The 21,843-nt window shown below is 39.8% G+C and overlaps 1 protein-coding gene across 1 annotated transcript; it reads right to left on the reverse strand.

Annotated features, from left to right (window-relative positions):
• Positions 1-365: 365 nt before the first annotated feature.
• On the reverse strand, positions 366-6,615 carry LOC131311752 (uncharacterized). The gene is made up of 2 exons (XM_058339317.1): positions 5,806-6,615; positions 366-500 (listed from the first exon to the last, which is right to left on the reverse strand). Exons 1-2 carry the CDS (start codon positions 6,325-6,327, stop codon positions 447-449), a joined length of 576 nt encoding a protein of 191 aa, XP_058195300.1. The 5' UTR covers positions 6,328-6,615; the 3' UTR covers positions 366-446.
• Between the last annotated feature and the right edge of the window lie 15,228 nt (positions 6,616-21,843).

The raw sequence follows: 21,843 nt of genomic DNA on the forward strand, positions 1-21,843 counted from the left end.
AATGATCCAATAGCAAAACAGTAGCAGAAAACAGAAAACAGAAGCTTCACACTCTGCAATCTAATGAAACAGGCCTATTGCTTTTTCTACTCTCCATCTAACTCTCTAAAAGCCTAACTCACCAAAATCTACAAGCAATAGGAAGGACCTTAACTCCCTCGGCTCTCCCTTACAAAAGGACTCCCACTAACTTTTACCTCCACTCTCAAGAAATTTGGGGCTCAAGCACACATCTCACAGGTCACACATATGCTGGCACACACAGTCCCAAGGGAAGAGGCAGGGAAATGAGATATCCAAAGTTTGAAACACCTACACTAGCTGCAGAAACAAACTAAGCATAAAGATTAAGGTAAAAACCTTATAAGTAGGAGTATTAGCAGCCAATTTACCCTCCTTTGTAACTTGGTACCACCTTCAAGTATGCCAATACAGTGAACAACCTGCTATGAACCATGGTGAGACAACATTTGAACCACATCAGCAGTCAAGTGATCAACCTACCCAATGGAATCACACAGCCAATTAGCAACAGCAACTAGCAAAGTAAATTAGCTCACTATACCCAAAAGGTAAATTAGCTCACAACATTGTTCCACTCATTTACAATCAACTTGTGAATGAGGAAAATTAGAAAGTGATAATAGCCTTGCTCTCACCATGTTCCAAATTTTTTGAACAACTATCTCCCAAGTATAGGATTGATTTTGGAATTTCCTTAGATTTCTCTCCATCCAAATATGATAAACAGTTACAGTAAAGCCCAATCTAGTGATTACACTTTTTTGAGAGTTTTGCCTTTAAAATTTGATAACAGAGTTACCCAATCTGCCCAATATCTAGCAGGCCATGTAACATGGAGTTTGGCCTGAATGGTATGCCACACCTAGATGGTGAATGGGCAATTAAATAAGAGATGATCGTGGCTTTCACTCCCCTGACACAAGCCAAATTGTGGAGGTATATTCAGACCAAATGACACGAGTCTATCAGCAGTGGCTAGCCTATTCTGAATAGCAAGCCATGTGACAAAGCTGCATTTTGGTATGTGGGCAGAGAACCACACAATCTTATGCCACAAAACCTTAGGAAAGGGAGTTCTCAAATTGTCCCATGGGGAGGCAATTGTGAACTGCCCATTAGAAGTAAGAGTCCACCTTGTTTGATCTATCCCATTCAACCTAAACTGAACCAGAGATGGCAAAGTGTTTCTTACCTCATTTAGCTCAAATGTTTGGGTAATGGGGAACACCCAATTTGAACCATCTATAATGTGAGAGACAAAGGCATCTTGTGGGATGCCAGAGTCATAAGCAATTCTAGGACCAAATCTATCCATTAAAGGACCGAGAGGATGCCAATTGTCATGCCACAAGGAAGTTGAATTCCCATTACCCAGAATACGAAGGACATATGGTTTAACCAAGGGCCTGAGATTCAAAAGCTTCCTCCAAACCCATGAACAATCACCAGGTATTTTCAGATTTCAGAAACTCCTACCTCTTATTAAGTACGATTTGACCCACTGACACCACATGGACTCTTCTCCCCCAGAGATTAGAAACCAAATATGTTTTGCAATGGCGGCCTTGTTCCAAATTTGCAAAGATTTGAAACCAAGACCCCCCTCCTCTTTAGGGGAGCACAGATGCTCCCATGAAACTTTAGCACCAGTTTTCTTTAAATCAATGCCAGACCAAAGAAAAGCCCTAAGTATTGACTCAATTTCCTTGATTACCTTTTTGGGTAGAATAAACAAGGATGACCAATATGTTTGAATGGAGAAAAGAACGTTCTTAATTAGTTGAACCCTACCAGCATAGGTGAGGTCTCTATTGGTCCAAGTCTTAGTTCTAGCAATCATACTCTCCACTAAACGTTGGAAATCCGAAGCCTTGAGCTTAGTGGAGAGGAGGGGCACACCCAGATATCTGACTGGGAGGGTGCCCTCCTGGAATCTCAGGATGTCCATAATGGCCATTCCAGTGGTAGTGTTAGCCTCAGAGAAATATATACTACTTTTCTCGGGGCTTGGAGAGAGACCGGACAGAGCTTGGAACTCTGTGAGGGCTTCTTGAATAAGGGTGATTGAAGATAATTCACCCTCACAAAAAATCATAAGGTCATCCGCAAAGCAGAGATTAATGATCTTAGTACTCCTACATCTCCAGTGGAAATGAAAATCAGCTAACATGGATTTCTCTCTAAGTAGACAGGTGAGAATTTCCATAACAATGACAAAGAGGTATGATGACAGAGGGTCTCTTTGCCTTAGACCTTTTTGTCCTAAGATGTAACCAGTGGCCTCTCCATTCAAGCTAAAGGTGTAGTTAGCAGTGGTTACAGAAGCTTGAAGCCAATTGATCATTGTTGGATGGAAATTCATAGAGGACAGAATATCCCAGAGAAATTCCCATATGACATTATCATAATCTTTCCTAATGTCTACTTTCATCGCACATCTTGGGGATGATGAAGATTTATGATATCCTCGCATTAGTTCCTGGGTGAGGAAGATGTTGTCAGCAATTCTCCTCCCTTTAACAAACCCCGATTGAACATGATCAATTAGAATAGGGAGGACATTCTGGAGCCTTTTGGCAAGTATTCTAACAATGCATTTGTAGATAGTGTTACAACATGAGATAGGTCTAAATTCCCCAGCTTTGGATGGGTTAGGGATCTTTGGAACAAGAGCTACCATGGTAGAGTTGGCCTTCCTAAGCAGTTTTCCAGACCTAAAAAAGGTCTTGACAGCTCCAGTGACCTCATGGCCTATGATAGGGCAAGCTTTTTTAAAGAACCCAGCATTGTAGCCATCAGGACTAGGGGCTTTGCTAGGATTGAGGGACCAAAAAGGTGTCCTTAATCTTTTGATCAGTGACCTCCACAATCATTGCCAACTTTTGAGTATCAGATAGTCTCCTATTTACTAACCGCTGGATTCTGCTATGACCTTGATATACATCAGGATGGGCTGAACCTAGCAAGTTAGTGTAAAAGTTGACAAAATTGAACTTTATGACCTCAATGTCATGAGTGAAGGACCCATCCTCCAAGACCAGACTAGTTATTTTATTTCTATTTCTTGCATTAGTCACAGATTTGAAGAAATAAGAAGTACACTGGTCACCTAACTTCAGCCACTGAATTCTAGACTTTTGCTTAGCCAGATTCTCCTCAGCCCTAAGCATTGTGAGGAGCTGTTTGTAAACTGCTCTTCCTGGCTAATCAAGGAAGGATTAGGATTATGAGAACTCAAAGCATGCTGCAGAGTATGCAGTTGTTGTCTGAAGTCAACAACTCTAGCAGAGACATCACTAAAATCTCTATTGTTAATTTGTTTAAACTCATCATGCAACAGCTTGAGCTTCGCACATACACAATACATAGGATTCCCAATAATCACTCTCCTCCAAACTTTCTGAACTACATCCAAAAACTGAGGATGATCCGCTAGGAAGTCAAAAAACTTAAATGGTTTATTTGATGTTCTAGGACTTGGGAGAATAGATGTAATTGCAGGAGAGTGATCAGATATCACCGAAGTAGGGAAATGTGCATAGGAACAATTATACACTTTCATCCAATTCTCATTGACTAGAACACGATCCAACTTTGTACTGACAAAATGTTTAGAATCTTGTTTGTTGGCCCAGGTGAGAAAGCAACCAGTGTACCGGAGATCATCAAGCCCCAAAGAATACAAACAACTATTAAAGTCATCCATATAAGCAGGCCAAGAAGCAGTTCCCCCAACCTTCTCCCTAGGGAATCTAATGACATTAAAATCCCCAAGCACTATCCAGGAGGATGTAGTGTTCAGGAGATGAAGTCTAGACCACAAATCCTACCTATGCAGATAATTGTTCTCCCCATATACAAAGGTTGCAAAAAAGGGGGCTCACCGCATTTTGGTTGCACCTCACAATGTATAAATTGGTCAGACTGATCAAGGACCTGAATCTGAGCGACATTAGGATCCCAACACACACAAATTCTGCCCATGGCAGCTTGAGGATAGTTGTTCACAAAACTCCACTGTGGATAGACATGTTTTATCACTCTAGATGCTTTATCCTCCTTTATTTTATGTTCTAATAAACCCACAACTGATAGCTTGTTCTTGTTTACAAAACACTTAACCTCTTTTTGTTTGATTGGGTCATTAAGACCCCTGATGTTCCAAAAACCAAAAAAGAGGGTGTATAGACATAAAACAAATATTTAAGCAGAACTAAATATGGAAATGGCAAAAGGTAAAAGTATTAAGAATACAGCCCTGACAAAAAGGATATGGGTGAGTTAATTCTTTCCTCTGGGTTGAGAATTCATAAGCTGCTCCCTTGCAAGCTTCTTCATTCTTCTTTGAGCTGATCCAGCTATAACCTTCTGAAAGTTCTCCTTGAGATCTTCATGTGAGGCTTTATCCCACACCTCTGAACTTTGGGGATCAGGTGGTTTAGGAGAGAGTGTTTGGTTTACCATTCCACCCCTTGGTACAGCTGAGGGGGATGGATCTGTTCTGCTACCCATACCTTCCAATTTAAGCTGTGTATGTGAAACTTCATGAGAGCTTCGAACCACTCCTTCTAGAACCTCTGACAATTCCTCCTGAGACTCTGACTCATTCAAAGAGTCAACTGAGTAGGTAACTTGCTACTTCTGAGGCAAGGAAGGCCTATCTTTCGTGGAATCTATTTGCAGCTGCATAGAGTCCTTTGCCACCTGTTCCAATACTGCCACTTGCTTACCATTGCCTAATTGAGACCCAACTTGAATTGTAGATGTGGAAGGAGAAGAAGAGATGGAGTCTCTCTTAACACACTACTCAAAGGCATGCCCAAATACATTACATTGCTTACACATGGGAGGAAGGACTTGGTATTGTACAGGAACAATAACAGTTTCCCCTTCCACTATCACTATGACCTCTTAAGGGAGATCTTGTTCAACACTGATTTCTATGCAAATCCTAGCTCTTGTGGACTTAGTCTGAAGGAGGCCAAGTTGCTTGGCAGTTCTAGCAGTGGCCTGATCAACATGTAAGGGTCTCCCAATTGTGCTAGCCACTCGGCTTAAGCACTCTTGATTCCAGAGTTCAAAGAGCAAATTATGAAATTTAACCCAGGCAGGTATTTTGGTAGGCTGTTCTTGGGCAGGTTTCATCATCTTGTGCCAATCCTTGAGAACAAGATACTTCTGAGAGAAGAAGTAATGTCCTCCTTCAAGAACTTTAATTTTGGCATGTTCATCTTTGAATTCAAATAGATAAAACCCTGCTACGTTAGGTTTAACAGCCACAAAAAGATCTTTCCATTGATTGCGAGCAGTTGATACAAGTAGAGGATAAGCCATCTTACCATCTAAAAAATGGCCCACCAAATACCTATTCCATTTGCCTATTTCAATCAGTTTGATATCGATTTCAACCATAGCTTCCTTACCTCTCTGAAGATCTGGAAAATATTCAAGTTTCATATCCAAAGAAGGGCTTTAAGACTGGAGGAGAGAGGCCCAGTTCTTAGCCTTAGGTTTAGGTTTAGCCTGACCATCAATTGGTTTCTTGACTGTGGATTGATGTTTTGGATCTGGTAGTGGGTTGTGGTTAAATTAAGATTGAGGTTGGTTAGTAGCTGAAACCAGAGTAGGAGATGAGGATTCCAACACTGATTGTCCAGATGCACGATTTCCAGCCTTAGGTTTTGTATCCTCTAACTTATAACCAAGATTGGGATCACCTTCCACATAGGGATTCCCTTTAGCATTGAACAAAATCTGAGGATTAGGGTTCGGAAATTGTACCTTCCCGTGTTGATGCTTGAACCCAGGGTTATTGTCAAGAAGATTGATTGCTCGTTCCACAGCTTCCCTCACTAATTCTGCTTCGAAAACTTGCTGTAATTTTCGAGATGAACTCTGATTTTTGAGTGACTTAGGACTAAACTCCCCGAACTCGGCTGGAGATGGAGGAGGAACGGTACCTCGTTGAGGGGATTCTAGGTTGAGCCCGCCAGAACTGTTCAACTTTGGGGTTTCCAAGTCCAATGGGACTGGATGGAACTGTGTTGCTTGTACGCGAGTCGCTCTGAACTGGTTGTGGTTGGGGCTGTGTATCCCAAAATTATTTTGGGGATCTGAGAGATTAGGGTTTTGTGGAAGAGTTTCCATAGCAGCCAAGGAGTTACCTGTGACTGGAAGGATTTCCATGGTAAGTGGTTCTTTGATTACGGGAACACCAAGTCCCTTTTGTTTCCGACGCATTTCATTCGAATCCATGGCTTTGTTGCCCAGACCCTCCACGAAGGAGATGGTGCCGTCAGTCATGGAAGATTATCACTGGATGCGTTTAATCACGAGCACTTTGTCTGAAATCGCCATTACTATATTGGTGTTGCCATGATGATCTTGTTGCTACAGTGACTATTATGCATTGCTGTAATCTGCTACAGTGAAAGTGTGTACTCTTCATTGTTGGACTATGTAAAACTGTATAATTGTGACCAGATATTATGCTTGTGTATGCTTGTGTGAGGTGATCTTAACAATGGTGTGGTTGCTACTGTCCATGCAATGATAGAGCAACCATTTCTTGCTGTTTTGCTGCTACTGTTACTGCTGATGTAAATTAGATGGTTCAACTACTATTGTTAGTGTTATTCTGCATGTTGTTGTTCCTGCTGTTACTGCTACGGTTCTGCTTTGGTTTTGCTATGCCAGCTGCAGCTATGGTTGTACTTTTAGTGTGCTTGACCTTTTATGGTGCATTTATAATAGTTGTATAAGGTGCTTGATGTAATTGTCCAGTAGTTGGGAGCCTGGAGTTAGTGCCTTAGTTCTGTACCTACCCTTGGGGGGTTGTCCCTCGGGCTGTTTAAGCTTTCATAGGGGGCTTGTCCCTAGCTCCTACTTTTTCTTTTGGATTTCAACTGTGTCCATGATAGTTCTACTGCTGCTACGTATCCAGCAAATGCTGCCCAGAATGCTGTTTGTTGCTCCTACGGCTGCTGCATTATGTTAGGATTGTTTCACGCTTATAGCAATGGTATATTGCAAACTGCAAAATGCAATCTGCTGTGTACTTCGGCTTCTACTGCTGTTTTGCTGATCTATTATGCTGTTCTGTTTAGTATCATTCGGCTGCATGGGTGGTTCTTTTGCATTATATGGAATTGAGTCTTGCATTATGCTCTTGATCTATGAGGTGCAGATCTATGATGTGCACGGTACTACGTCCTTTTGTAAATGTTATGAATGCAAAGGCAAATGGTGTCTTTCTATTCCCTCTTGGTTAGATGGAATGGAAACAAATGGTATCCTCTATCTTAGTATATTGTAGCCACTTGGCTTTAGAATCACTTTTCTTTTTCTTCCCTTTAGTTTTTTTCTCTTTTGTTTCCTCCTGGGGTATGCCCCTTATAGGCTATACATCAGTTTGAGAGATAACATAGGTTATTCTTGGCAACATATAGTGCTTGAGTTTCTTAGAAGCATAAAATAAAGCTAAACATAGTTTATCTACTACAGCATACTTGCATTCACAGGAGTTTAAAAACCTACTAAGATAATAAACATCCCTCTCCTTGCCTTCTTCATTGTCTTGAGCTAACAACACTCCTATTAGGTCTTGGGCTGCTACTAGATACAACTTTACTAGCTTTCCTTTATTAGGAGGCATCAACACGGGTGGATTGGTTAAATACTCCTTAATGGCTTCGAAAGCATCATCATGCTCCTTAGACCATTTGAACTCTTCTCCCTTCTTTAGCTTCAACAAAGAAGAGAAAATTTTAGTCTTTCCTGCAGTATTAGATGTAAATCTTCGAAGGAAATTTAACTGACCAAGAAACCTTTGTAATTCCTTCTTGTTAGAAGGTGGCTTGGCTTCAATAATAGCCTTTGCTTTGTTCTTGTCAACCTAGATTCCTTTGTTATGAACTAAATACCCAAGAATTTTTCCAGCTGATACTCCAAAAGCACATTTTTCTGGATCAGCTGATAATGTTTCATTTGTCGAAATGCCTTCTCTAAATGTTCTGATCCTCATTAGAACTTGACTTCACAATGATATCATCTATGTAACATTCTAGAAAGTTTCCAACTAAGTCATGAAAAATAGTATCCGTGGCTCTTTGATAAATGGCACCAGCATTTTTAAACCCAAATGGCATTTTGACCCATTCAAAAATGCCAATGTTACCGGGGCATGCAAAAGCTGTTTTGTGCACATCTTCTTCTGCTATACAGATTTGATTATATCCTGAATGTCCATCTAAAATGGACAATATCTTGTATGCAGCTGAACTGTCTACAAGCATATCTACATTAGGCATAGTATATTCATCTTTGGGTGTTGCAGTGTTAAGATTTCAAAAAGTCAACATAGATTCTTATGCTTCCATTCTTTTTAGGCACTGGAACTACATTAGATAGTCATTCGACATACTTGGTTGTCCTAATGAAGCCTGCATCTAGAAGTCTCTGCATTTCCTTTTTAACACCTGCAACAGTTTCTGGACTCATCTTCCTGGTTGGTTGCTTGACAGGTTTGAATTGTGGTTTGATAGGTAACCTATGCTCCACCAATCCTCTGTCTAATCCAGGTAGTTCCTTATAACTCCAAGCAAAGCATTCTTTATTTGCTTTTAATAGTTCTATTAACTTAGCTTTCATATCTGATTCAAGCTGTTTGTTAATAAACATTGGGTTAGGATTATCTGGGTTTCCCAATTTTACTTCCTCCAAAAGATCTTGGGCTTCGACCTGTTCCTGAGGTGTTAGTTGTTTGTCCTCCATACAAGGCTTTTCTAACAAAACATCTTCCCGTATGTTATCTTCCTGAATCTTTTGTTCGATTCCTAAATCAACATACCTTACTAAAGCCAATGAGTTGGCTTCTTCTTCAGCCTTTTCCTTGGATTTATATCCAAGCAACATCATCTTTTGGGGTGTCTGATTCATAGTTTACAACTTGTTTCAGCTTTGATTTCAGCTCTGCCAATTCTCCCAATTCTTGCTCGTTGGTTGGGTTATTGGCGGCATGTGGTAGTTCGTTCAAAGGAACTACGTCTGACTTATACATCTCTGCCTCAACATAGTTTACAGTAGCACTAAAGGGATGTGGATCAGCTTTGATTCCTTCAACACCCACTTCTTTGCCTTTCTCATATTTGACAATCATTAATTCATGATGCATAGAAGAAGGAATACATCCATTAACATGGATCCAATCTCTCCCTAATGAAGCATTATATTTAGCATATGTATCAACTACAAAGAAAGCAGTATCAGTTTCTACACCACCTATTGCCAATCTAATTGAGATTATTCCTTTTGCATGTTGGCTTTCTCCTGTGAATCCTGCAATGGAAGTGCTGGTTGGGTTCAATTTTGCCCTTCCTTTCCCTAACTTTCTTAGGGTTCGAAAGGGTAAAATGTTCACTGCAGCCCCATTATCCACTAGAATTCTGTTAAGGGGAATTCCATCGAAGCATGCTGTTATATATAATGGTCTTAAATGTTGTCTTATGGCATTAGTAGGCAGCTTAAATGGATATGAAATATCAATATAATTTAGATCAATTACCAATGGATGTGAAATATGAGACGTAGAATCTGACATGAAGCTAGCACTTTCCTTTGAACTTACCTCTAAGCTCTCTTGATTCTGTTCAATTTCGCATATCAAATTCTCATCCATTTATGCTTGAGCCACTTCTTCTAAATTCCAATCATTGCAAATGATGGTAAGTTCATCATCTTATATTTGTTCAAATCCAACCATGTGTCTTCTTGTTTCAAAGATGTTTCTCCATTCTTGAATGAATCCATAGAACAAGGATAAACCATATTGATTTGAACCTCAGGCTGTCTCCCAAATTGAATGCTCGAAGTCTCTTTGGTTGGCTTGACAATTGTTTCCTTTACTTCTTCTTTGGATTCAACCTCTTGTGTTGAAACATCCATGGGAGAAGAAGAACTTCCTTCCAATCCTCCTTGTTCTACCAACATAGCTTCCAACAAACCAGATTGGTAACTGTCTAATGAGTTGGGGGAAGGCGGATCTAGATCCTCCTCGAGCATAGCAGAGGCCGTTCCTTTCAGAGTTTCCTCCTCTCTGAATTGGATTCGGAATTCATCTTCTGGATCTTTTGGGGCTCTATTGAACCTTGGATTAGGTCTCACTCCTCTTCCTGATTCCTCTCCAGTTGATGACTCTCCTGACTGAAAAAGTGTATACTTCCTCTGAAGTTTCCTTTTTTGGGTTCTTGAGAGTAAAGGAACATCTATGGTATCTTGGATTTAGGATCCCTTATCAATACCCAATTCCCAGAATTCGAACTTGGTGGTTTGAATGTCTTATTCTTTTTTTCTATTTTTTAGGTAAAACAGCTTGAAAAAAAAGGGGGCTAACCGGATATACAGCCTACAAGGGGCATACCTCAGGAGGAAAACAAAAGAAAACAAAGATTGAGAAAAATGAAATTTAAGCCAAGTGGCTACATGGAGTGGATATTATAGTTTAGATGGAGACAAAACAAGTGACTTTGTTTCCAACCATCTACAAAAGGGAGAAAACACCATTCCAATATCTGCCAATAGGAGCAATCTGGAGTAATGAGCAGCAGGAAGTAGAACCACCATCTACTGCTACAATAGCCACAGCAACCTGTGATCGAAACTGAACTGGACAATAATGAAGCATCATCAACTGCCATCAGTGACACCATAGCAGCATCCTAACTGAAAGCAACAACAGCTAGGCTAATTATGTACAAAAAATATGGTAGCAAGTGGTAGTAAAACCATAGTAGCAGTTGGTCTAGCAAAACCATAGTTAAGCAGTCAAGCTGGACAGCAGCAACATTTCAGCTAAGTAAGAACAATGGCCGAAATGCAAAAACAGCAGGAACAATAGTAACAGTAGCAGTTGAACTGTCTAAGTAATAGTAACAGTTGCAGCAAAACAACAATAAATGGTTTCTCTAGAGGTTAACAAATTTCATGTCATTACAACCATACCAAGCAGTCAGCACTGAACAGATTTTAACACAACCAAACAGCAACATCCATGACAGGTTGGACAAAAGCAACCACACCTCTGTTGGAAGAGATAAAGAAGCAATGTACAGCTAAGGACATGCCCCCTGGAAAAGCGTAAAAAGGGACAACCCCCCAATGGTAGGTCAAATCAAATTGAAGATCAATGCAGAACAACACACTGGCATACACTGTAGTGAAGAGAACACACTACAGATGAAGAGAACAATGAAGAGAACATAGTTATATAGTGTCCAACAATGAAGAGAACATACTCTCATTCTTAGATGAGCCTTTGTATCCCTGAAATAGATCAGGCTTAACTTGCCTTAAAAACCAGTCAGGGACTCCTTTCACCAAAGTAATTTCTCTTGATCAGTTTCTCCCTGTGGCACTAAAGTTTGGCCAATATTGGCCTTTTTGGAGGGGGTATTTATGTCGTTAGTGTAGGTGAAACTGGACTAGTAGGAACATCCCTCTTTGAAGCCAACCAGGATTTGCTATCATCCTTTGGCTTGACTTGTGATGAGGTTATTCTCTTCATCCTTACTTCTTTAGGGAAGAAACTTACTCCTTTTCTGTCCAAATCTTTAAAAACCAAATAATTGGCTCTACAACCAACACATAAACACTCCAAAAATGAGGCTTCTAACATTGGCAAGTGATTATTACCTGAGAACCTATGTGGAGGAAAACCAGTATTGGGTACTCATATTTCGAGGCTAACCACCATATGGCTTGCCTCTACCATACTGAATAGAATTCGTATTCACTGGTGCTTCCTTGTCCTGTCAATATTTTTTGACAGTTCGAGCCAATGAAGTTGGCACATTGATGTTAACTTCAGCTTCTTCAATCTTTGGAAAAGGAGTGGCATCCATTCCCATAGTCTTTTCAGGGAACTTGATCCTTCCTTTCCTGATTTGTTCCTGGATCCTGTCACGAAAAATATTACATGATTTAGTTGAATGAGACCAAGAATCATGCCATTTACAATATGTTTTCCCACTCTTTTCTTCTGCAATAGGCAGTTTTATATTTAAAGGCAACTTAATAATCCTCTTTCTTAACATGCTGCTGATGTTAGTAACTCTTCATAATTGTTCTAATTGCTTGTGTGGCTTGTTCTGTTGCTATTAGTAATTCGGCTACTGACTTTCGTCTCACATGTGAAGCGTGGGGTGTGTCCTTTTGTTTTGATCCTACCCTTGGGGGGGTTGTCCCAATTGTACTGCTTGCTGCTATTAGTTAATGCTGATGATGTTCTATCTACTGGCTGTTGCCGTGATAGCTTATTATGAATCTAAAACTATGACAGCTCGGATGAATCTTTGTAGGGGTTGAGATTCATAGCTTGCTATGAATCTGATGCCCTGTATCCTACTACTTCTACTGGTATATCCTTCAGTAGCAAGCTGATGCTGCTATTTTGATGTTCTGTTATGAACAGACCAGTAATTGTTTTGTTGCTACTTTTGTTGTATCCTGCTGCTGTTCTGTTGTGTTTAGACCTGGTTTTTAGCTTTTGAGGGATTGAACATCATTGGCTTTGCTTTGGTATCATCTCTGTTATGTGCAAACCAGATATGTTCTAGATACGGAGCTGCTGTCATCCTTTGCAGTAGCTGAAAATTGACCACTAAGCTGAAAGTCTTATCTTTATCCCTTTTGGCTGCCCATCCGTAGGGGTTGTTCTACTGTTGGATATTAGCTTCTGATTGTGGAAGTTCTGAAGTTGCATGTAAATCAGGGCGGCAGTTATCTTTTGTCATGAGTTTCCTTTCCCTCTATCTAGAGGGGATTGAAACATTCGTTAACTAGATCCTGTTAGCGTTGTGTAACCACTTGGCCTAGGCGTTCTCAATTTTAATGTAATTATTCATTTTGTTTTATTTTCCTCCTGGGGTATTCCTGTAATAACTCTGAATTTTGATAAATAAAAAAAATTTCGTTTTATATTCGAGTTATTATTTAAATTACTTGAATTGATTTAATTTTCTTTTATTTCCTTGTAGTTTGTCATAATTACACTTTAGCCCTTCAGAGTTCGTTTCTTGACTTTAAGCCCTACTTGGCAAGTCTAGTTAGTTTCTAACCAATTCGTTGGAGGAACCGAGCTAGGAAGTCACCTAGTTACCGTAGATGGACCTTTTTGCCATCTTTGAACCTTGTGAACCTTTTCAACCCTAGACTTGAAATTGTTTATTTATTTTCTTTTATTAGTTTGGTTTTCTTCTTTATCCATTGGACGATAAAAGTTAGGAGAACTTTTATCCATTGGGTAACAGAAACCCTATTCTTTATATTAAAAGTACTCATTGAAAGATTTGATTAAGTACTAATATCTATAAAAGAATAGAATTTTATAATTGTTTAAAAGGACATTTTTGATTATTTAACTATAAAAATTTCCTTATTACTTTTGTCCATTGGACAATAAATACTAGGGGATTTATTATCCATTGGGTAATAAGGTGAATCTTCCAACTAAGTACTAGTATTTAATAAACAATCATTTTCTAAATTCCCATGTGATGTTATATATAGATGTGTATGTACTTATTGGATTTAAGACTTAAGATTTCCTAAGTACTCCTATATTATTTTATATTGGGGTTTTTTACCCAATTGGTTTAAATTAATGGGAAGATGATCTTCCCAGATCTCATAAGTACCTATGTATATATGATATATGTACTTGTACTTGTATGAATATTTATATTGACTTAGTACACATGTGTTTATTAACTAGTTTAATAGGAAAAACTTAGCCTTTAAGTTTCCTTGACTAAAGTACTAAAAGTACCTTTTGTTTATATGTTCTCTTGTACATATATGGTATATATATATATATATATATATATATATATATATATATGTGTGTGTGTGTGTGTGTGTGTGTGTGTGTGTGTGTGTGTGTACTAATGCAAGAGAGAGAGAGAGGAAGAGAAAGAGGAGAGATTTGGTTGTACCTTGACTTGATCACCATGATCTTCTTACATCCTTTCAAATCCATGGTTGTATATTCTTCAAAGCAAAATCTAACCTCCATTGTCCTATTTTGTACACATTTCAATTTTAAACTATGTACAAACTCTCTTTTCTTACACAAATCTTCCAAGATCAAATCCAAAGGACTAAACCTAGCTATGCAAGCCTAGGACTAGCCTTTGATCTTCCAAGAAAGCTTGATTTTTGGAATAAAAAAATGAGATATGGAGAGAGAGAGAGGGGGCCGGCCATGAGGAGGGAGAGGGAGAGCCTTGCCTATAAATAGAAGCTCACTCCAAGCTTAAACTCACACCTTCACTCATTGCTCCAACTTCTCTCTAGAAATTCTAAGTGTTCTTAGTTTAAAAAGTTCTAGTTTTCTTGAGTTTCTTGAGAGTTCTTGAGAGAAACCACCAAACCACTTCCAAAACCACCACTAGATCACTAAAGTAGCTTAGTTTAGTTAGTAAGTTGTTTCTAGGAAGAGAAAAGTTCATCTCTTTTCCTTTCGAAGCAATCCGGAGCTGTTACGCCGCCGAATCACAAAAATCGACGACCAATTCTTCGTAGCCGACTACCGCCAAGAAGTAAGGTAGGAATCCTAGCCCATTCACTCTATGTATAGTATAGAATCGTATGATGGAGAATAGGACGTCGTTAGTTCAAGTAGGAGTAACTTTGATCGTTATTTCCATAATAAATAAGGTTATCTATGTTTGGAATGTTTGAAATGCATGATGATTAGTAAACTTATTTCGCTAATGGATGTATAAGCATGCTAAAATAACCTAGAATTGGATGATCTTGTTAGATTAAAGGTTACAATGAATGATGTCATATGTGAAAAGTCCTACCGTAGAGTCAATGCATGAAAACGAAACACGAAAATCGAGAAAGTAGAAACATGACACCTAGGGTGTGGTTTATGAAAAGGCGGGTTTTGAAAAGGGAGAAATGTTTTGGAAACCGCAATGTGGCCGGACGTGGTAGCCCATTGTGTGGTGTGTGTTTTGTGTGCCAATGGGAACCCGGGACGGCGGAACCATTGTGAGGATACTCGGGAGACCGGAACGGTGGAACCAAGGTTGGGTGTGTGCTTGGTTATCTGTGGAGAGGAGCCAATGCAATGTGTGCCAATGGGAACCCGGGATGGCGGAACCATTGTGAGGATACTTGGGAACCCGGAACGGCGGAACAAGGGTTGGGTGTGTTAAAAACGAGTTTTTGAATTAATGAATGGGTTATGAAATGAGGAAAATGAGACACGACTTACGAGATGTCGCGTAGGAGAAACTCATGACTCTTGGACACCAACGTTGATTGAATATCGAATGCAGATTTGTCATTGTTAATAATTTTGGCTAGATTAGCATGTGTTATGTGGAAATTGTTGACTTTATGATGTATTGTTTGTAAGTTAAGGGTTAGAGGGTTTGGATTATTCTATTGAGCGTTGTAGCTCACGATGTTGCCTTTTTGGTGACCCTGACCTATTATATTGGTGGCGACACTGGTATAATATGTCAGACCTCATAGATGAACAGGGTGAACTCTACACCTTGGAGGCCTTCGGAGCCGAAGAGCTAGCCCGGATGGAGGAAGAAGCAAAGCAGTAGTTAGGAACCCTAGTTCCCTCCTTGTTTGAATAAAAGTACTTTTGTAAGATTTATGATGTAATATTGAGCCAAACTCTTAGACTCTATTTGAATTTTCAATAAAATTGTCCTTTTAACGTACCCAAGATTGGGGGCGTTACAATAACCCTTGTAGGCTGTATATTCGCTTAGCCTTTTTTTTTTTTTTGGGTAAATCATATTCGCTTAGCCTTTTTTCTATTTCAAGCTGGTTTACCCAAAAAATAATTGAAGATTTCATCAGCCTTTGATATATCAAATGAATAGACTTTATTAACTTCTTTCTGTTTAAATTTCTGCCCTATGGAAACATTCTTTTGAATTAAAGGTTCACAAACACAAGGGTCATGTTCAACTATTTTTGCAGCATCAATCTCATAATTGGGATCTCGATAATAGGTTGCATAGGAAGAATTATGTCTATCCACATCTTCTTCTAACAAAGATTCATATCTAGTTACTTTATAGGTCATATCTACAAAGTCTCTAAACTCTATAGAATCAAACCTCTTTTGAAGTTCTCTTTCCAGACCATCTTGTGCTAATCTCACAAATTCTGCCGCAGTTGGAGCTTACACTTTGCTCTACCCCTCTTAAACCAAGATATGAAATCAGCTACTTTTTCATCTGGCTTTTGTCTCAATCTAGCCAGGCATGCCATTGAGACTTCAGGCTCAGCATGGAAGAATTGTGCATACTTCTTCCATTTGAAACCAATTAACTATTGATCCTGGCGGTAAATTAGTATACCAAGCAAAAGCTAGTCTGAACAATGAATTTGGAAACAATTTCAACTTCATGAAACCATTTTGAGCCAAATTCTTACATTGTGCAGAAAATCTAGCAATGTGTTCTACAAAAGATTGTCTCCCATCCCCAAGAAACAAAGTAAAATTTGGAATGTCGTATCTATCCATTCAGGATTTGGCTTTCTATAGATTTGTGGTTGTAGCCCCCAACTTCGAGGTCCACAAACTTCTTGATTGAGACCCATCACTTGGTCTCTTAATACTGGGTTCTCTCCAAGAAAATTTTGTCCTCGGTTTATCCTAGGTGGTGATTCTGCAAAATCTTCTGCATAGAATTCTCTATTGAAATCTCTTTGGTTAGCCTTGAATGTGTAGGTTGTTGCATTCCACCATTTGGAATATTAGCCAGTACAGGCCATGGAGTTTCTTTCTTAAGATTTTCTCCATAAACTGGGAGATGATTTTTAACAGTAGGCATCCTTTGAGGAGTATTTTGAAGGTTGTCACTTCTTTTGTTTGGCTTATACCCTTGGTCTAACTCAATAACATCCTCCCATCTTCCAACTCCTAATCTTGGTTCGAAGAGAGGATTTACGCTCTGTGTGTCCCCCTAATGTTCCTTTGAATTTCATGATTACTAATAAAAGGTTCTTTTGGGATATTACTAACAGGCTTCACTGGCCTAATTGGCTCATACCAAGATTGAGGCATTTCTTCTTGGTACATTTTCTCTTTACCTGGCCTAGACTTTATTTTACCTTGTCCCATATCCTCTCCAAGCCTTCCTTCGAAGGGGCTTTGGTGAGTGCTTGAGTTGGCATGGTCATTTAGTCCAATATTTCCTGGACCATTCCTTGCTAACTCTGGATTAGGCAACCTATTCTTTTATGCTTTCTTTTTTTGTGGATAAACCAGCTTGAAATAAAATAGATGCTAACCGAATATACAGCCTACAAGGGGCATACCCCAGGAGGAAAAAGAAAACAAAAGTAAAGAAAAGCAAAGAAAATATACTACGCCAAACGGCTACATGGATAAAATGATATGCGCTATTTCCAATCGATCTAGTAAGAGGGAAGGAAAACAACACGTAATTGAATGACATAGCCAGTGCTTGGACTTCTAAATATTACAAAAGAGACATGGACTCCTAATATTACAGCAACCACTGGGCGAAACTTGAACAGCAGACTCGAACAGGACTTGTGGTAGGAGCCAAGTTGTAGCAGAATATGTACAGAAAACTTGAACCGCCATGGACAATAACTTGTAACAGAAACAACCTTTAGAAAAAGTGTTACGAGCAATTATAGTAGCGTATGCCAAGCGGCATCAGCAAAATAGTAGCACAGACAGCTACTAATCAAATGATGGGAAGCACAAGCAGCTTCATCCCAAATGGCAGCCACCAACATAAACAAATAGCTGACAGCAAAAGCAGACAGTTGCACATTCTAGCAGCAACATCCATAACAGCAACAGCAGAAAATGAAGCACGAAAAGGTAGTGATAGCCCCTAGAAAAGCTTAAAAAGCCCAAGGGACAACCCCCTTAAATTCATACCTACTGCATTTATACAACCCCCTTAAAGCAAGTTACATTGCTAACAGTAAATATACTCCTTGCATGCAACTGGTAGCAACCATTAAAACCTATCAGTTAACAGGTACAAGCAAGCAATAGTAGAAACAGCAACGACAAGCCATAACCGAATTGGCATAGCAACAAAATAGTATGAAAAGCCCAAAAACACCAATTAACAGGTAGTTGCTACCACTATAGCAGCAGTCAGCAATCAACAACAGTTACACAATATATCTACTCACCTACAACTCCCTCGAAGCCTAACTCTCCAACAACTAGAAGCAGAAGGGAAAACCTTAACTCCCTCCACTCTCCCTCACAAAATGTCTCCCACTATATATTACCTCCACTCACAATAAAGGAAGGGGCTCAATCACACAGCTAACAGGATCACTCAACCATCAAAAAAGAAGAAAAGAGAGTAAGTTATATACCTGGTAAATAGAAGTATTAGCAGTATTTAATCACCAGATTCACTTTTGTGAAACAATGTGGGGACGGCCTCCTCCAAGGGAACTGATACAAGAGGTGTGAGGCGATTCTAGGTTTACAGTCGTTCACCATGGGAGATGGTTCGATTTCCATGTGTGAAGGTCTAGGGATCAAGGCTGTTGACTCAAATGATGTTCGTAGGAAGCAAAGAGGTTTCAATCCTCAAATTTTCTCCCCTAATCCATTCTTCCCAGACTCATCTACCCCATTTATATCTATCCCCATTCCGTCTTTTCCTTCAAACCCCATATCCACAAACCTTTCGATCTTTGCCCTGGGGCTCCACCACAACTGGTTCCTTCTTCTAATCCAACTCCATCTCTGATCTCGCCTGATGACTCTAGCCATCTCCCCAACTCATCATCTACATTCGGTGCTCATAGCCCCAAAAAACCTAGTCCAGCTAGGAAATTACAGTAGGTTTTTCAGGTAGCAGGCGATCGGCTGGATTCAGAGGAACGCCTATCCAGCTTGGTTAGGTCGTTGGAGGCCGAAATGAAGAGTTCAGGGGTGTTTGTCGACTGCTCAGAGTTGAAATCTCAATTGAATCGACTCAAGGAACATCACAATATATCCGGGTACCAATTTTCAGTTTCAGATGCATGTGGTAACCTTCAAACCCTAAATGTCAATTTCAAAATTCCTTATGGGTCAAACATAGGTCAGGAGGAATTCGTCAATCTAGATTCTGATTTGAAAGATGGGATTCTCCCAAACCCCATCAAACCCCATACCATTCGACATCATAACCCTACTCGTCCCTTAGGTAATTCAAAGAACTGGGCCTCCCTCTTCGCAGCCCAAGGTCCTTCTAAAATGATGAAGTTGGAATACTATCCTCAACTTCAACAAGGTAAGCGTGCTGTGGTGGAGTTAGATGAAACGGACATAGATGAATGCAGTTGGAATCACTGCCTTATAGGGCATTTTTTTGATGGCAAGATGGAATTACCTTTACTTAAGGCTACACCCCGGACTGTGTGGAAGGGTGATCTCTTATCAGTTAAGGAAATTAGCTCGAGATTCTTATTTGAGTTCAAGGATGAGGCCGCTAAGTTGAAAGCATTAGAGGATGGCCCCCATTTCTTTTCTAGGAGATTTCTTGTGCTGCAGAATTGGAAACCTATATTGCTCCCAACCAAGGACCAACCTTCTAAAATCCCAGCTTGGATCAAGATCTTGAAACTTCCATTAGAGTTTTGGACGGCAGAGTGCTTTAGCAAGATTGCTAGTACAATTGGCAAACCTTTTCACGTGGATCAAGCAACAGCAAAAAAACTTCGGCTGGATTATGCTCGTATATGTGTGGAAATTGAAGCTGGATCTGATTTGCCAGATGACGTTCAAATTACCATCAATGGGGAGGCAATTATAGTAGCTCTACAATATCAATGGCTCCCTCCAATATGTACAGATTGTAAGGTATTTGGGCATCCTACAGGTACGTGTACTAAGCAATTGGGTACTAAAGTCTCAAGCCAAAAGGATATATGGCAAGTGGTTAATAAAGGTAAGGGTCAAAGGGATGCCAACTCTGCTGCTATGGTAACGGGCGAATCCTCTTCCTCACATTCTGCAATTGAAGACTTTAATGGCATTCCAAGTGTACTAGCTGATCTTCCTAATTCGGATGAGTTGCAGCCAATTACAGTCTCTGAATCTTTGCCTATTGTCCCATCTGAAATTGCTGTTAAGGATTCTGTGGCTAAGGGAACTTCGGTTAAGGGTCCAGTAGTTCCGAAACAATCTGTTCTAGGTCAGGTAAATGCTGCTATAAGACCTTATTCATCAAGCAATTTAGTTGATAAATTTGTCATTCAACCTCCTTTTGATGAGCTGAGTGATTCTGAAGATGAATTGTTGGAGGTTTTGGAAAGTGTGGTCAGTACCAATCAGGTGTTAGAGATTTTGGTCCATCTAAAGCCTCCAGCCTCTCTGAAAGTGGGTTCCGGAGACTCTCATACTCCCCATGGAAGGATTGGTCTTCAACCATTGGAAGCAAAAGGAGCCCAAACCCATACTGGGATCAAGCCACCTGAACCTCCTGATCTCTTCAGTCTAGGGGACAAAGGGAGAGCTGCTGAGCAAGCTCCCTGTGGTGGCTTGGTTATAGACAAATCTCTCTCTAAGTCTGCCCAGAAAAGGTTGAGGAAGCTAGCTAAGGAACAATCACTTTGTTCCTTGAGCAGTGGAGGAAATTAATGCATCTGTATCCTTTTTTTTGGCAAGGCAGTTTGCTTATTCGTCCATTTTCTGCCATTACTTTGTTTTATGTCTATGCAACCTATTAAACTTGGTTTTTGGAACATTCGAGGTCTCAATGATCCTATTAAACAAAATGAGGCTAAAAGTTTTGTTAATAACAATAAGCTCTCTCTTTTGGGTTTGCTAGAGCATAAAATTAAGGAGAACCAGGCTGCTAGAGTTTTAAAATATATTTGCCCATAGTGGAATTTTGTGAACAACTACTCTCATGCGCTCGTTGGTAGAATTTTAGTTTGCTGGGATCCTACTCTGATGTATGTCCAAGTTTTGGATCATTCTGATCAGTTTATTCATTGTGAGGTGCTGCCAAGGTGTGGAGGAGCCCCTTTCTATGCAACCTTTGTGTATGGGGCTAATAGCTATTTATCTAGGCAAGCTCTTTGGTCTAGTCTCCACCAGTCTAGTACTTCATATCCTTGGGTTGTGCTTTGTGATTTTAATGCCATTAGGTTCCCTAATGAAAAAGCTGGGGGGTCTTCCTTCTGGCCCCCTTATATGAATGAGTTTAATGATTGCCTTTATGCTCTTGAGCTTGATGATCTTAGGTTTTCGGGCTGTTTTTTCACTTGGGCCAATAAACAGGACCACACTCATCATGTCACCACCAAATTGGATAGGGTTCTGGTTAATGAACAGTGGATGAAAGACTATTCCTGTTCTTTAGCTCATTTTCCCACCCAGGGGATTTCTGATCACTCTCCAGGTATTGTGTATATCACTCCTAGTCCTAGGAAATCCTCTAAATCTTTCAAGTTTTTTTATTTTATAGCTGATCATCCTCAGTTTTTAACTGTGGTTCAAAAAGTCTGGTGGAAAGTGATCATTGAAAATCCAATGTTCTGTGTTTGTGAGAAACTCAAACTGTTACAAAGGGAGTTTAAGATTATCAACATTAGAGACTTTAATGATGTCTCTAAGACAGTTGTGGACACTAGGCAGCTTCTTGAGTTTTTGCAGAAAGATTTGGGTAGTCAATCTTCTAATCTCTTTGTTATTAGCCAGGAGAAGGAGGTCCACAAGCAGCTTCTCACTTTACTGAGGGCCGAGGAAAGTCTGGCTAAACAAAAGTCAAGAATTCAGTGGTTGAA

Source organism: Rhododendron vialii, chromosome 12a, assembly GCF_030253575.1.
Source record: "Rhododendron vialii isolate Sample 1 chromosome 12a, ASM3025357v1".
In the NCBI taxonomy this organism is placed as follows: Eukaryota; Viridiplantae; Streptophyta; class Magnoliopsida; order Ericales; family Ericaceae; genus Rhododendron; species Rhododendron vialii.